Here is a 17,262-nt window from a genome sequence, read left to right as displayed (position 1 = left end):
CAGATCAGGTCAGCCACAGGGGGCGTTGAACTGGTGTTCAACTTGAATGCCCTGCATTCGAGACAGTGTCCAGTGTCAGTATAGGCTAATGCATGTTAACTCTGATAGTGATTATGAAAATATTATTGTGGTGAACCCCGACCCTGGGTATCCACTCAAGCAATTAACTCTGACCCCCTATAAACGACCCCTCACCAACATAATAATATATTAAATACTATTGAAATGACCATTTATAACCCAAACCTAATGATATGGCTACTGCAGTATGTTAGCTCCAGACAGCATTGGAAACTATCAGGCAGAAAGGAATGCAGCAACCCATGTGTAGCAATGTGTAGTCACATCAGAACCCTGTGAGTCTACACAAAATCATTCAACCCTCGTTGCTTCTCACCTCATACTCCCTTTTACATTACAGTGCCTTGCGAAAGTATTCGGCCCCCTTGAACTTTGCGACCTTTTGCCACATTTCAGGCTTCAAACATAAAGATATAAAACTGTATTTTTTTGTGAAGAATCAACAACAAGTGGGACACAATCATGAAGTGGAACGACATTGGATATTTCAAACTCTTTTAACAAATCAAAAACTGAAAAATTGGGCGTGCAAAATTATTCAGCCCCTTTACTTTCAGTGCAGCAAACTCTCTCCAGAAGTTCAGTGAGGATCTCTGAATGATCCAATGTTGAGCTAAATGACTAATGATGATAAATACAATCCACCTGTGTGTAATCAAGTCTCCGTATAAATGCACCTGCACTGTGATAGTCTCAGAGGTCCGTTAAAAGCGCAGAGAGCATCATGAAGAACAAGGAACACACCAGGCAGGTCCGAGATACTGTCGTGAAGAAGTTTAAAGCCGGATTTGGATACAAAAAGATTTCCCAAGCTTTAAACATCCCAAGGAGCACTGTGCAAGCGATAATATTGAAATGGAAGGAGTATCAGACCACTGCAAATCTACCAAGACCTGGCCATCCCTCTAAACTTTCAGCTCATACAAGGAGAAGACTGATCAGAGATGCAGCCAAGAGGCCCATGATCACTCTGGATGAACTGCAGAGATCTACAGCTGAGGTGGGAGACTCTGTCCATAGGACAACAATCAGTCGTATATTGCACAAATCTGGCCTTTATGGAAGAGTGGCAAGAAGAAAGCCATTTCTTAAAGATATCCATAAAAAGTGTCGTTTAAAGTTTGCCACAAGCCACCTGGGAGACACACCAAACATGTGGAAGAAGGTGCTCTGGTCAGATGAAACTAAAATGGAACTTTTTGGCAACAATGCAAAATGTTATGTTTGGCGTAAAAGCAACACCCTGAACACACCATCCCCACTGTCAAACATGGTGGTGGCAGCATCATGGTTTGGGCCTGCTTTTCTTCAGCAGGGACAGGGAAGATGGTTAAAATTGATGGGAAGATGGATGGAGCCAAATACAGGACCATTCTGGAAGAAAACCTGATGGAGTCTGCAAAAGACCTGAGACTGGGACGGAGATTTGTCTTCCAACAAGACAATGATCCAAAACATAAAGCAAAATCTACAATGGAATGGTTGTAATCGCAGCAAACGGTGGCGCTACAAAGTATTAACTTAAGGGGGCTGAATAATTTTGCACGCCCAATTATTCAGTTTTTGATTTGTTAAAAAAGTTTGAAATATCACAAAAAAATACAGTTTTATATCTTTATGTTTGAAGCCTGAAATGTGGCAAAAGGTCGCAAAGTTCAAGGGGGCCGAATATTTTCGCAAGGCACTGTATATATATTTTTACAAAATCAGGAGGCTTTCGTTCCAGCTGGCTGGCAGGTGGCTCTTATTGTTGCAGGTGAAAACAGGAGGTCCCAGGATGCATCCTAAGTGGAACACTACTCACTCTTTTGACCAAAGCCCTATGGACCCTGGTCTAAAGTAGTGCACTAAACATGGGGTAGGGCGTTATTTGGGACACCATCCCAGTCAACACTGGAGCCAGTCCAGCTCCAACCCTGTCTGTGATTGGGAGTCCATATTTGATGTGGCCCAACTGTTGTCTCATGCTTGGCGGAACATTCGGCGGAGCACTGTGTGACAGACGGAGCAGATCAATGTACCCGGCAAATCAATTCAGTGGACTATAGCTGTGGTGTGTCGTCCCCCCCCCCCACCTCGTCACATCTCTTCATTCTATAGAGACCCGCCGTCTAAATCCTGAGTCTCAACACCTCCAACAGTATAATGGCATTCCATAGCCCAGCCAATGACCCTGTAGTCAGATAGGAGTAGGGGAAAGAAGTGCCACATTCCTGGGTGAGGCTGGAGAGCTGAGAAGTTGAGAGATGGGGAGGCAGAGTGAGGCATGTTTGTTAATTCATTCATTCATTTCTAACAAGGTTATTTTGCAGAGCAGTGCTATGTAGCAAGTCTCGTGTGTGGTATAACCAAAAAGGTTTCACAGTCAGCTATGATGGCGATAGCAGAGCACCAACCATGTGCCAACCAAAAACAGTCTACTCCACACTGTTTGTGGGACTGAAGTTTTAAAAAAAGAACTGAAATGCTATTTCTGCAGTTCCAGCAGCATCAGTGTACATATCTCTAAAACGGGTAGAGGGATTTGCCCTTTTGTCCTTTTGTAAGCAAACCAGCAAAGAGGGAATTGTCTGTACTTTATGAGGCAAAACAGGGTTTCCATGACGAAGTGACTGAGAAAGAGAATGAGAGAGAGTATGACAGCAAAACAAACACAGAGAAAGATAAACACACACAGACAGAAAGCGAATTACAGTGGAAGTCGAAGAGAGAGAGGGGATGAAAGACAGACTGAATGAAAGGGAAAATGAGCACGGAGGTTGAGAGAGGGGCTGGGGAGGCAAGGGAGGCAGGGGGGAGACGGGATGGAAGCAGCAATGCAATCCAAGGTCTCTCCTTAATCATCATCACTCAGCTGTCAGGCCTGGGCCATGCTGGAGCCAGGCCTAGACACCCAAACCCAGACCCCATCTGCTCCTAATAAACTTAAAGGACTTAATTTGAATAAATGTGCTTTCTTCGTCTCCCCTCACTTATTTAATGCATTTGCTCATCAAAGGGAGTGATATTGTTGAGGCTGGGGCTGGATAGAGTGATGGGGAGGAAAAAGCTGGCTTGTACATGGCAGTGTGTGCTAAAAATCATTTGTTGAGTCAGATGGTTTGATGACAACCATCTATTGTGCTCTGTTATGATTTTACTTTGTGAAGTATAGTGTTGTGCAATTTCCTTTCATAATGTCCACCTGACTGTTTGTTTTCCTGAAGAACAGGAAGACATTATGCCGCATTTACTAAAACAACAAATTAAGAAGCACAACACAAGAAGACATAATAACCATTTCTAATCCGTTGCTCTTCTTCAAATAGACAGAGTGCAACGTCAGTAAGTTCATGATAAATAACGGAATAACAGCCAGAAACGTTAATATCTTACCGTAACCTTTGCCACAAACACATGCACTGCAATCTGGTATGTGTTTCCGAGAATCCACATCCCCCAGTTTCTATTGAAACACATCCTCAAGTTTCATCAGCTATAGAAAAGCAGTCGAATATGGCGGTATGCAGTCATCCGACAATATTGAAACAACTGGGTTATGCTGATAAAGACCCTGCTTCAAGGGCATCACTGAAGCAAACCACACATAGACAGGTTGAACTTCTGACCTTTCCTGATACCGCTCTACACCATCACAAATATAGACTCATATAGTGGAACAATAAAACAATATAGAAAAGCATTGAGCTGAAAGGAACATGCTGTGAAATCTTGGATCCTGCTCTACAGTACATTTCATCATACTAAAATCAGACTAATTTGATCCTGATTAACATGATTTGTTAAGTATCAGGAACAGGTGGTTCGTTGATGAGTAAGACAGCCTCTCTCCCTCTCTCCCACTTCTCACAGCGAGAGCCTCCCATGTGACGGTGAGTAAGCTCTATTTCCTCCATCCGATCACTCAACTCTGAGAGGCTTCATTGATTGGAGCACTTTTGCCGTCGGGGACAGACCATCCTGCAGCCCTCGCCACCTCACCCCCTCACCTCTCGTCATCAACCTCCTTCCACAATACTCTAGAATCTTTTAGTGCCAGCCTTGAAGCATGTTCACTAGCCAGCCACTCCACACTTACCATACTCCACACTCCACACTCCACACTCCACACTTACCATACTCCACACTTACCATCCACACTCCACACTCCACACTCCACACTCCACACTCCACACTTACCATACTCCACACTCCACACTCCACACTCCACACTTACCATACTCCACACTCCACACTCCACACTCCACACTCCACACTTACCATACTCCACACTCCACACTCCACACTCCACACTCCACACTTACCATACTCGTTGTCATAGAAGACAATGAACTTCTGCCAGCGCAGCTCACCGACCAGGGTGAGCATGACGTCGTTGAGACGGACGGGCGGGCGCGCCGCCAGGGTGTAGCGTTGGCCGTCGGGGCTGGGGTTGAGCTGGCAGGTGGTGCGTGGCGAGCCCTCGCCACTGCGCTGGACATACACGTGTGGGATGTGCATTGCGTCAGTCAGGGATTGGAGGGCGCTGGCCGAGGCACAGCCGGTAGAGGTGACCAGAGCCAGGATACCCTGGGTCATCAACTCGCAGGCTAGAAAGAGAAGAAAGAGGAGAAAGAGGAGAGAGAGAGAGCAGATTAGCAATGTGAAGTCAGCAGCACACTCATCTAACTATAAAACACATTGCCATAAGAAGACAAGGAGTTTGAAATGTAAAATATGAAATCAAATTCTAGTCTTCAGTGAATATTAATGCTCACATTTACAGCTCTGAATGCATTGCCTTAGTCAACATGAGATCATTATTAAGAGGAAAATGACAGTTATTATAGAGTGACCGAGTCCATTGCTTTGTGCAATCCCTCTGTTTTGATACACAACCACTGCTTGTAATAGTGAAACTAGGCTTTGACAGTGCTACAGTCAACAGCTGACACGCTGCATTACAGTCACTATACAAGGATCTGAGTCCGAATACACTGTAAAATCTCCACTCTCTCTCGCCTTGATTAGTATGACCTTTCCCCAAATCTTCTCCATTATTTAGCTCTCACACTCTCTCTCAGACTTGGCAACCTCGACTGCTCTTTGTCTGAGATTTCCTACAGAGTTGGGGCTAATTATTTCCGGTTGAGGGATTTCTAAAGTTTCTCTAAAGGTCATTAAAAAATGAAGCACAGAGGCCTTTGAGTGATCTCAAGCCCGTCCGTGCACTGCACCGCCGGTCCGCGACAAAGGAGAAAAGTCACTCTCACACTAACACTCTCCCACTGCAAAGGGCTTATGTTATGTTATCCGCCACAGTTTGAGTAGGACCTCCAGAGACAAGGCCTGCATCTAAAATGGCACCCTATTCCCTACATACTTTAGTGCACTACTTTTCACCAGCGCCCTATGGGACTTGATCGAAAGAAGCGCACTATATAGGGTGCCATTGTGGACCGAACCCTAGGCTTGGACTGGGTGAATCTACAGAGTATAATAGCAACGCTTTGGCTTTCAACAAATACTGCTAATGAGGAAGTAATTAGAGCACAGCACTCTTCACAGACCCAAAGCATGATTGATCTGCTTCACTTCCTATGTCTTTAAAATAATGTATTTAAGGGAAAATCCCTCCTGTTCCTTTCCCTTGTTTCCCTGGTGACCGACACATCCCAGGACGAACACCCCCCCGGCCCAGTCCCCTTACCGCCACATCAGCCAACGTAATGGATCCGCCAATTGGATTTCCTTGGCAGTGTCACTGTTTTAAAGCTACTCAAATGGAGTCAAATGAAAATGAAATTAAAAGTGCCTCTGTAAAACCTGCTGGGATCGATACATGGTTGGGGCAAAATAGCGAGCGAAAGAAAGCAAAATAAAAGGGGTGAGTGGGAACAGGGTGGGGAGAGGAGGAGGATTCATCGAATGAATCGCTGACACAAGACAAAGGGACGGCTCATTGTGTGGCTGGCTATTACTCAAGGTCAATTGAGTTTTAATTCCTGTTACACTGAATTAAAAGCTCTGCATTGGTGGTAGGTCTTCATCAATAGGACCTCTGGTCACTGTCTATGTGCCCTCTGATCCTGCTATAGACAGGCTTTCACACACACACACACACACACACACACACACACACACACGCACACACACACACACACACACACACACACACACACACACACACACACACACACACACACACACACACACACACACACACACACACACACACACACACACACACACACACACACACACACACACACACACACAGACACACACACACACACGTCAATATCGTAGCTTCAGGATCTGGCCCTTAAATAGTTCAATAGACACCTATTATTAGTGTATTATTAGTGTGGAATCAATTGTCCAGACTCCAGACAAACCACTAATGTCCTTTTGGAGGAGTTCTAATTGCTCATGAGTTTTACCCTGAAAATCGCTGAAGTGCGCAAGAAAACAAGTTGTATTTATAAAGTAACCGTCTTTCACTACACCACCAGTCTGTGTGCGGGTTATCTCCTTCCTCAAAACAAATTGAACTACAGCAAAGCTGTGTCTGAGCATTGATTTGCTGTCATTCAAATTCAATATTATTGATATGAATGCAAATGGATGGTAGATGCACAAAATAGTAGACCACAAGAAATGCTATGGAGAACGGGGAGAACGGTAGCTCACAGGAAAGAGAATCTTCTTGAGGGCTAAGGGCATATATCCAAATGTCATTTTCCATTTTCGTCCTCCGTGCTCAGGGACAATAAATCAGGCCAGGAAATGAACATGATTCAAGAGACTAGTTAATGTGACATCCAGGAAGATATCACCGGAGTCACAGAAGAGGGCTACACCAGACTGCTGTAAATTCAACACATGCTTCACCGGATTATGGTGAGTGGGTTTCATCTGCTCTACATCAATTGGGTCCCAGAACAGAGCAGAGAGTGAAACGACATCCCTAAGGAAACGCAACCTGAAATCTCAGGTGTCTGCAATCTCCCATATTGCTTATTCAAGAAATAAGATGACCCTGTATCCCACCAATCTAAAGTTTGCATACTGTTCTATATTCAATCATTCAATGCCCTACTCCGACTTCAGTGGGCCCCTGTGCCTTCACTGTATGTAGATGATCAGCTTCATCTCATTTTAGTGGCAGTTCACTTAAGAAGGGGCACCAATGGGTTGGAATTCTAATCAACAGCTCAAATGTGTGTGTGTGTGTGTGTGTGTGTGTGTGTGTGTGTGTGTGTGTGTGTGTGTGTGTGTGTGTGTGTGTGTGTGTGTGTGTGTGTGTGTGTGTGTGTGTGTGTGTGTGTGTGTGTGTGTGTGTGTGTGTGTGTGTGTGTGTTCATTTTTACACCTCTGTGCGTCTCCCATCAATTTGCCAATCTTTCTTTGGTTCATTAGCGAAATGTTACAGGCGGATTGTGTGCGGCATTAAGCCTCAGCTTTGATGAGTATTTTACAGATGACACAAGCTGCAACACGGTGGATGGGAGCGTCATTGGTAAGAAGTAACGATCTATTAACGGTTGGAGGAGACATTAAGACATGCCAGAGGCCCCCATCCATCACCCATAGACATCTCAGGGACAATGCCATTTCTCACCCGTAAAACAGGAGGTTGGTTTGGGGGAAATTCAGACTGATGACGCGTGTTCCTACGTAGCGCACTACTTTTGCCCAAAGACCTCTGGCTCTGGCTAAATGTAGTGCACTATGTAAAGTAGCATCCTGTTGTTTACTGTGATCTCTAATTGAGATGATGCAGTAATCATTTGAATCTGGTTGGTCTCTAAGCCCACCGTCAGAGTCTCTGGAACCATCTGTTGAGTGGATTTGGGTCATTTAACATCAACAGCATTGTTTCTCACTATTAATCCCACTCACTTGAACCACATTAATACATTCAAGAAGAACACGAATTAGGTTCAAATCAGACGCTTCATTCATTGACTTATAAACGTTTGGATGCCTCGTGGAACAATCTGAATTCTCCTGGCCTGGTGGTCCAGTCTATTTGTGCCTCTTTGCATTTGTTCATTGACATGCCAAACAAATATGTAATGGATAACAATGATAATTGGCTACAGCACATACAGAATACAACCAGGTTAGAATCCTCAATGATAGTTGGCTACGGCACATACAGAATACAACCAGGTTAGAATCCTTAGTGATGGTTGGCTACAGCACATACAGAACAGGACCAGGCTAGAGTTAAAAATTCTCAGACCTGTCAAGTGTCTTTGAGAACACACAGACAGAGCCAGTCTCTCCAAGGGCAACAGTGTGTCTCTCAGAGCAGAGAGAGGGTGGAGGTGAACTTCAGGCCCCGGCAGGAGAGGGCTGTCGGGGGAATAAGAAGACTTGCATGGAGGCCTCACATCAAGGGCACATTCATTTCTCCTCTCTGTCCTCTTTTTCTTCCAGAAACTCCAACAGCGGAAGGATGGAGACGCTTATTGACTTCACAGTACCTCAGACATGGACGTCACCAGGAACTGGCTTTCGGAGCTTTCGCCCCAAATGATTTTGGGTCAGCCCTGAATCGTTTGCGCTTGTAGTCAACTGTCAACTGAATGCGGCACTTAGTTCATAGAGCTGTGGTTACATGAAACGTTATAATCAGGTGTGTAGTGCTGAGCGTGGTCTGCCACTTCTCAGAATGGTGCCATGTCTTGCAAGATCATTTAATGATTAATTAGTATTGTACGCAACAAACCCAATATAATAGCATGATAATGTCAGGCTACTGTTATACCAAAAACACCAGGTCATTTCCTACGACGACTGTGCTGAAGTGTTTAACTCCATCTGCTCTGAAATGTGATTAGTTTGGCCGTTTAGCCACTCTGACATCGTTCAATAAGGTCTAAATACATATTCCCATGAAACTGATTGAGATCAAATGGTTTGCATGCATGCAGCATGGACGTTTCACCGGGAAAACGTGAAGAATTCACAATTGACAGTGATGATGGCCTAATTTATAATAAGGTTGGCCTAATTTGGTGTTTTAGGATTTTAAAAATATAACGTTTTCCTTTGGCCACTTACAGTACAGTATGTGTAGGCAATCGTATAATTTGGATGATGCATTCTATGTACAGTATGTAACAGTTGTTAAAATATGTCATGAATTTCACCAGGTTCATATATTATGCATCCTAGGAATAGGGGAGCTTGTACTTGCGTTTTGCCCTGCGTGCTCCTGCTCAAATAATTCTGATGCACTATGAGGTAGACAAACTTTCTGTCTTAAGGATCTGACCCTTTTTTTCAATTTTCGCCTAAAATAACATACCCATATTTAACTGCCTGTAGCTCAGGACCTGAAGTAAGGATATGCATATTCTTGATACCATTTGAAAGAACACACTTTGAAGTTTGTGGAAATGTGAAATAAATGTAGGAGAATATAACACATTAGATCAGGTAAAAGATTATACAAAATAAAAAACATTCCGTTTTTTTTGTATCATCTTTTAAATTCAAGAGAAATGCCATATTGTATTATTCCAGCCGAGGCGCAATTTAGATTTTGACCACTAAATGGCCATGTATGTGCAAAGTTTTAGACTGATCCAATGAACCATTGTATATCTGTTCAAAGTGTTGTATCAAGACTGCCCAAATGTGCCTAAATGGTTTATTAATACATTTTCAAGTTCATAATTGTGCACTCTCCTCAAACAATAGCATGATATTATTTCACTGTAATAGCTACTGTAAATTGGACAGTGCAGTTAGATTAACAACAATTGAAGCTTTCTGCCCATATCAGATATATTTATGTCCTGGGATTTTTTTTTGTTACTTACATCTTCATGCTAATCACAGTAGCCTATGTTAGCTGCGGGGGAGCGATCCCATAGAGGTTTAAGCACAAAGTCATGACACACAGTGTTTTGTTCATGAGTAATGAGTAAAGTTGTATATTTAGAGTTCACTCATAAGTGTTTTGTAATGTCAATATGCAATTGTAATTGTACATTTTAGGATGATATAACCATTCTGAATACAACATGTGGTTACTCGCCAGCTAAGGTATTGAACGATGGCTATCTCCTCGACTGATCCCAGTCCTTTGCATTCTGCATCTATGTTGTTGAAAGAGGGGACTATTGGCAGAACATACTTGTTCTGTACAAATGTTTTGTCTTTTCTTTTGGATGCAGAGAGAGAATTCTGATTCATTAAAACAAACTGATCTCCGAAGTCCACGTCTATAGTCTCAATCAATCACACACACCGCAGAGCTACATCTGTGCAGTACAGCAGCGGTAACATGTATATTCTAAAATCATTTTATACAATAGGCTTCATGTCGGTACCAACATTCATTCAGAAATGATGGCTTAATAATAATTTTAAAAAATGGTGTTCCGGTAGGCTACCTACATTTTTTAAAAGCAATCGCCATGTGTGGGCAACTGATATTTCCAGCACGGTTTTGCGCTGCTTTGAGTCAAGAATGGGAACTAATCTTGATAAATCAATCAATGTCCGATTTTACTAGGGTACATTAATATGAATCACAATAAAAATTAATTATTGGCTTTATTCTTGAATATAACTCATATAAGAGCATAAGTGACAGTTCAATGAACATAAAAAAGCCATTTAGGGAATTGTAATTGCTGTTTGATTTTTTTTTGCTACTTTGAAAACTCACTTTTTTCAGAGTAATTTGACATATGTTTTTATTGTTTAAAAATGTCATAAGACCTACATCGTTTCAATAACAATGTACTGTAGCTGAACCCACTATTGGCTTCATTGATTTACTGAATTTCTTCTCGTAATTGTAGGCTAGGCTACTTGCTGATTGTGTCACACCCTCATCTATTTCACCTGTCTTTGTGATTGTCTCCACCCCACTCCAGGTGTCGCCCATCTTCCCCATTATCACCTGTGTATTTTTCCCGTGAGCTCTGTTTGTCTGTTGTCGGTTTGTCTTGTTTTGTCAAGCCAACCAGCATGTTTGTTCTCAGCTCCTGTTTTTCCCAGTCACTCTTTTTCTCGCCCTCCTGATTTTGACCATTGCCTGTCCTGACTCAGGCCGCCTTCCTGATCACTCTGCCTGCCCCTGACCCTGAGCCTGCCTGCCGACCTGTACCTTTTCCCACCTATAGATTGTTTGACTTCTGCCTACCCTGACCCAGAGCCTACCTGCCGCCTGGTACCGTTGCCCCACCTCTGGTTTACTGACCCCTGCCTGCCTTGTCCTGTCTATTGCCTGCCCCTGTTGGAATATTAAACCATTGTCAATTCGACGTGTCTGCATCTGGGTCTTAACTTGATTCCTGATAGATAGACTATTTTAAATATTATTGTAAAAGTAGGCCTAGCTACACAATAACCTCATATGCGGTTATTGACCGAAATCAATTGAATTAATAATAAGAAGTATTGATTCATTTATTTGGCCTTCGGGAGAGTAGGAGAGCGGAATGGAAGAAAACATAGTGTTGCAGGAAGCGGTGCTGGAAGTGCTGCAGATAAATTGAAATAAATGAGCCAACTTTTATAATTACTCCTGTTTCCATAAATAAATGAAATCATTGAAAATACTACACCAGCCTAATTTAGGCACAGAGGATCAATAGCTTTAAAAAAAATTGCTGTAGATTGTGTTTTGTCACATCCTGAGCGCATAGGCCAAGTTCGTCTACAGTCGGGAATCCCGCAATTAGGCAGCCAGTGCAGCAAATATAAAACAGATGATTGTTGAGTTGTGGCTGTCAATGAACAGCAGGCAGCAGAACTGCCCAGAAAGGGTCAAAGAGACTATATTTCATTGTTATAGGTAGGAAGGGGAGGAATCTCACAATACTGCATTGACAAAGGACCATCAATTACCATATGATCAAGACATTGTTTGATCTATATGATTTGAAGTTTAAATCATGGTCGTTGCTGCATCACCCCCATGTCACTATCAATCTTCTTAGATGAGGGTTAATAAGAATAAAGAAAAAACAGATTATTTCTCAAAACAAGACAATACTTCATTACATATACTGTAGGTCAGGAAAATCAATTTCCCATTGAGCAAAACAAAGCTGATGGCTGACCCCTTCTCAGCTGTGTCAATTCAATGCCCTGTTTTTCCCTTTCATGCATGACCACAGCAATGCTTTTTTTTTATTCCTTTTTGGGATTCTGAGAACCTAGAAGGTCAGAGCAGCATTTTGTGTGAAATGCAATGCTCGGATTACATCACTTGTTGACTGCTGTATTCACATCTCCTTCACGGAACACTTGCCATCCAGGCAGAAAAGCATGCAGATTGTTGTGAGAGTGAATGGCCATTTGAATACTCATCACAATCATACAATTGCAAGAAGCCTTGGTGTGATAATCACAGAAAAGCTTTTTCCCATCGCCAATGTTCCTCGATGCCTTACAAACAACATACAAGTTTAATGAGACAGTAACACCTGCACATCTAGATCAAAGAGATGAGCACTGCATGGAGTAGAGGCCTTTCTGACTACCTCCTCCTCACCCTCTCTTAAATTTGATTTATATTCAACTTCTGCTTCTCCAAACTGCAAAAAATGAGAAACTCGACAATTAACATGGTCATGGGGATATGAAATAATCCAAAACAAACCGGCTTGGAAGACTACAAAGTCCCTGCTGTTGAGTCTGAACTCATCACAGGACAACATAATGATGGCGATGCTAACATGACAATGGCGATGCTAACGGTAGCCTAGCTGAAATGGCTAGCATGGCTAACCCTGACTCCGAGCCTTCTGCCGGCTGACATTCCGGCAGCTATCAAGGAAATGGTGGAGGATATGAAAACTCGATTTTAAAATCTGGACTCATCCGTACAATCAGTCCAAACCTCCCTGGCTAACCACACAACAATAATTATTGACCTGGGATGAAGCAGGTGACCATGAGACCTGCATCAAATCAAATCAAATTTAATTTGTCACATACACATGGTTAGCAGATGTTAATGCGAGTGTAGCGAAATGCGTGTGCTTCTAGTTCCGACCATGCAGTAATATCTAACAAGTAGTCTAACATTTTCACAACAACTACCTTATACATACATAAGTGTAAAAATATATGGAGGAGCGATGGCCGAACGGCATAGGCAAGATGCAGTAGATGGTATAGAGTACAGTATATACATATGAGATGAGTAATGTAGGGTATGTAAACATTATATAAAGTGGCAATGTTTAAAGTGGCTAGTGATACATTTATTACATCCAATTATTCATTATTAAAGTGGCTAGAGATTTGAGTCAGCATGTTGGCAGCAGCAACTCAATGTTCGTGATGGCTGTTTAACAGTCTGATGGCCTTGAGATAGAAACTGTTTTTCAGTCTCTCGGTCCCAGCTTTGATGCACCTGTACTGACCTCGCCTTCTGGGTGAACAGGCAGAGGCCTGGGTGGTTGTTGTCCTTGATGATCTTTTTGGCATTCCTGTGACATCGGGTGGTGTAGGTGTCCTGGAAGGCAGGTAGTTTGCCCCCGGTGATGCATTGTGCAGACCTCACTACCCTCTGGAGAGCCTTACGGTTGTTGGCGGAGCAGTTGCCATACCAGGCGGTGATACAGCCTGACAGGATGCTCTCGATTGTGCATCTGTAAATGTGTGTGAGTGTTTTTGGTGACAAGCTCAATTTATTTGACCTCCTGAAGCTGAAGTTCACCACACTGTCTGTGTCGGTGGACCATTTCAGTTTTTCCGTTCCGTGTACGCCAAGGAACTTAAAACATTCCACCTTCAACACTACTGTCCCGTCGAAATGGATAAGGGGCTGCTCCCTCTGCTGTTTCCTGAAGTCCACGATCATCTCCTTTGTTTTGTTGACATTGAGTGTGAGGTTATTTTCCTGACACCACACTCCGAGGGCCCTCACCTCCTCCCTGTATGCCATCTCGTCGATGTTGGTAATCAAGCCTACCACTGCCTACCAGTGTTGTCTGCAAACTTGAATATTTGAGTTGGAGGCGTGCATGGCCACGCAGTCATGGGTGAACAGGGAGTACAGGAGAGGGCTGAGATAGCACCCTTGTGGGGCCCCAGTGTTGAGGATCAGCGGGGTGGATAAGTTGTTTCCTACCCTCACCACCTGGGGGCGGCTCATCAGGAAGTCCAGGACCCAGTTGCACAGGGCGGGGTCGAGACCCGGGGTCGAGACCCAGGGTCTCGAGTTTAATGACGAGTTTGGAGGGTACTATTGTGTTAAATGCTGAGCTGTAGTCGATGAACAGCATTTTTACATAGGTATTCCTCGTGTCCAGATGGGTTAGGGCAGTGTGCAGTGTGATTGCGTCGTCTGCGGACCTATTGGGGTCTAATCAAATCAAATCAAAGTTTATTTGTCACGTTGCGCCAAATACAACAGGTGTAAACCTTACAGTGAAATGCTTACTTAATCCTTGGCTTCTGGTTGGGGTGTGTACGCACTGTCACTGTGGGGACGACGTCCTCAATGCACTTATTGATAAAGCCAGTGACTGATGTGGTGTACTCCTCAATGTCATCGGAAGAATTCCGGAACATGTTCCAGTGTGTGATAGCAAAGCAGTCTTGTAGTTTAGCATCTGCCTCATCTGACCATTTCTTTATAGACCGAGTCACTGGTGCTTCCTACTTTAATTTTTGCTTGTAAGCAGGAATCAGGAGGATAGAGTTGTGGTCGGATTTACCAAATGGAGGGCGAGGGAGAGCTTTGTACTCATCTCTGTGTGTGAAGTACAGGTGATCTGGAATTGTTTTTGATCTGGTTGCACATTTAACATGTTGATAGAGATTTGGTAGAACTGATTTAAGTTTCCCTACATTAAAGTCTCCGGCCACTAGGAGTGCCACCTCTGGGTCAGTGGTTTCCTGTTTGCTTATTTCCTTACACAGCTGACTGAGTGCGGTCTTAGTGCCAGCATCTGTCTGTGGTGGTAAATAAACATCCACAAAAAGTATAGCTGAGAACTCTCTAGGCAAGTAGTGTGGCCTGGAGTTTATCACAATATACTCAACTTCAGGCAAGCAAAATCTAGAGATTTCCTGAGATATTGTGCACCAGCTGTTGTTTACAAATATGCACAGACCCCCCTCCCCTTGTCTTACCGGAGTGTGCTGTTCTATCCTGCCGGTGAAGCGTGTATCCCGCTAGCTGAATATCCATGTCGTCATTCAGCCACGATTCCGTGAAGCATAGGATATTACCATTCTTTATGTCCCGTTGGTAGGATATTCGTGATCTTACCTCGTCTAGTTTATTGTCCAATGATTGCACGTTAGCGAGTAATATTGACGGTAACGGCAGCTTTCCTAGTTGTCTTCTGCGGGTCCGGACGAGGCATCTGGCTCTTCGTCCTCAGCCAGCTGGTCTGCGCATGCTCTGAGGACGCGGCTAGGAATGCCATCTGGGCCTGCAGCCTTGCGAGGCTTAACAGGTTTACTGCAGTGAAGAGGAGCCCGCAGGTTTTGGTAGCGGGCCGTGTCCTCAAAGCGAGTAAAGAAGTTGTTCAGTTTGTCTGGGAGCAAGACATCGTGGTCCGCGATTGGGCTGGTTTTCTTTTTGTAGTCCGTGATTGACTGTTGACCCTGCCACATACCTCACCACCCTTGAAGAGCTACTAACAGTAAACAAAGCTATGAAACTCAAGATAATTGACCTCAAGGAGTTCAAATATTAAAATCACAGGCTTGGAAGAAAATATTTAGAAAGGCTAACCAACACAGTTCGTGGCAGAACTCATAGCAAAACTGTTGGGGAATGAACATTTCCCCCAACGCCTAAAAGTGGAACGAGCGCACCTAACTACACTGCCCCGCGTCATGATTGCCAAAACCGGCCAGGACCCTGTAAACTAAAATATTCTGTGCCTGTCCTGCCAGCAATCCCGCCAGTAATTCCCCCTGTCCTTCAACTGGGCTCAGATTTACCCAGACTACACTGTCAAGGTAACAAAGTAACGCCAGAGTTTGATGGAGCAAGGAAGAAACTGAGAGACACGGTAGTCAGACACAACCTCCTTTTCCCAACAAGGCTGAGTTTTACCCATGTTACGGTTAGAGAAGATGTTTGAGAAGCCACAGGATGCCAGGGCTTGTATTGAAAGGATTATTGGTACAGACACCAATTCATAGGACCATAATACTGCCCTGAGTAGCTGTTGTACTTAGGCAGAGATATTCCTGATTTACCCCGCCGTTTTTTGATTTGACATCGCTGTCATAGTCCCACACAGGCGGGTAGGACTGCGCCTGGCCAGTTTCCCTGTTTCGATATTAACCTATTGATTAAGAGCAATCATTATGGAAACGAGGGTGAATCTAGTCGGACCACCTGAAGGTACGTTAATATTTTTAAATTAAAAATTGGTTAGTTAGGCTACATCTCCTTGTAGATTCCAGCAGTTCCACAGTGTTTATGGGGGGATTTGCATCGTACTTAATTTGGTCAAGTGGATGGGGGAAGGGGGGGTGAATGTGTTTTTCATTTGTTCTTCGCTCTTTTCATATTGCACCAGAGCTGCTGATATTACGTCACTGTATCCGAAGGGAAAATCATTGTGTATCATAGCTACTGATAACTCCATCACTTCACCGCCGGGTGGCAACATGACTCTTTTCTCTTGGAACGTACAAGGTTTGAGAACAAATTTGAACTCTTATCTCTTATTCATTTGTAGTTGGCTATCACAGGATTATCAAGCAACTTTTTCATTCAAGGCTAGGTGTAGCCTTAATATTTAGAAAAACTGTCCCATTCAAACATACACTATACAGTGGGGCAAAAAAGTATTTAGTCAGCTACCAATTGTGCAAGTTCTCCCACTTAAAAAGATGAGAGAGGCCTGTAAAATCCAGAAAATCACATTGTAGGATTTTTAATTAATTTATTTGCAAATTATGTTGGAAAATAAGTATTTGGTCAATAACAAAAGTTTATCTCAATATTTTGTTACTTGCACAAAAATACTTTTTGCCCCACTGTATATATAAGTATGTGGACCCCTTCACATTAGTGGATTCGGCTATTTCAGACACAGCCGTTGCTGACAAGTGTATACAGTGCAACTTCAGAAAATCTTTGCAAATTTATAATAAATAAATAATCAAATACCTTATTTACATAAGTATTCAGACCATTTGCTATGAGACTTGAAATTGAGCTCAGGTACATCTTTCCATTTATCA

General features: G+C 43.3%; 1 protein-coding gene across 2 annotated transcripts in view; it reads right to left on the bottom strand.

Annotated features, from left to right (window-relative positions):
• The window catches only part of grid1b (glutamate receptor, ionotropic, delta 1b), a 403,887-nt gene that overhangs the window by 198,591 nt on the left and 188,034 nt on the right, over nt 1–17,262 (bottom strand). For both annotated transcript variants that reach the window (XM_052491320.1, XM_052491326.1), the window contains exon 3: nt 4,386–4,670. In XM_052491320.1, the coding sequence (XP_052347280.1) occupies nt 4,386–4,670 (285 nt within the window). The remainder of the gene's footprint in view (nt 1–4,385; nt 4,671–17,262) is intronic.

This window comes from Oncorhynchus keta, chromosome 3 (assembly GCF_023373465.1).
Source record: "Oncorhynchus keta strain PuntledgeMale-10-30-2019 chromosome 3, Oket_V2, whole genome shotgun sequence".
In the NCBI taxonomy this organism is placed as follows: domain Eukaryota; kingdom Metazoa; phylum Chordata; class Actinopteri; order Salmoniformes; family Salmonidae; genus Oncorhynchus; species Oncorhynchus keta.
This window is presented reverse-complemented; position numbering and strand designations above follow the sequence as displayed.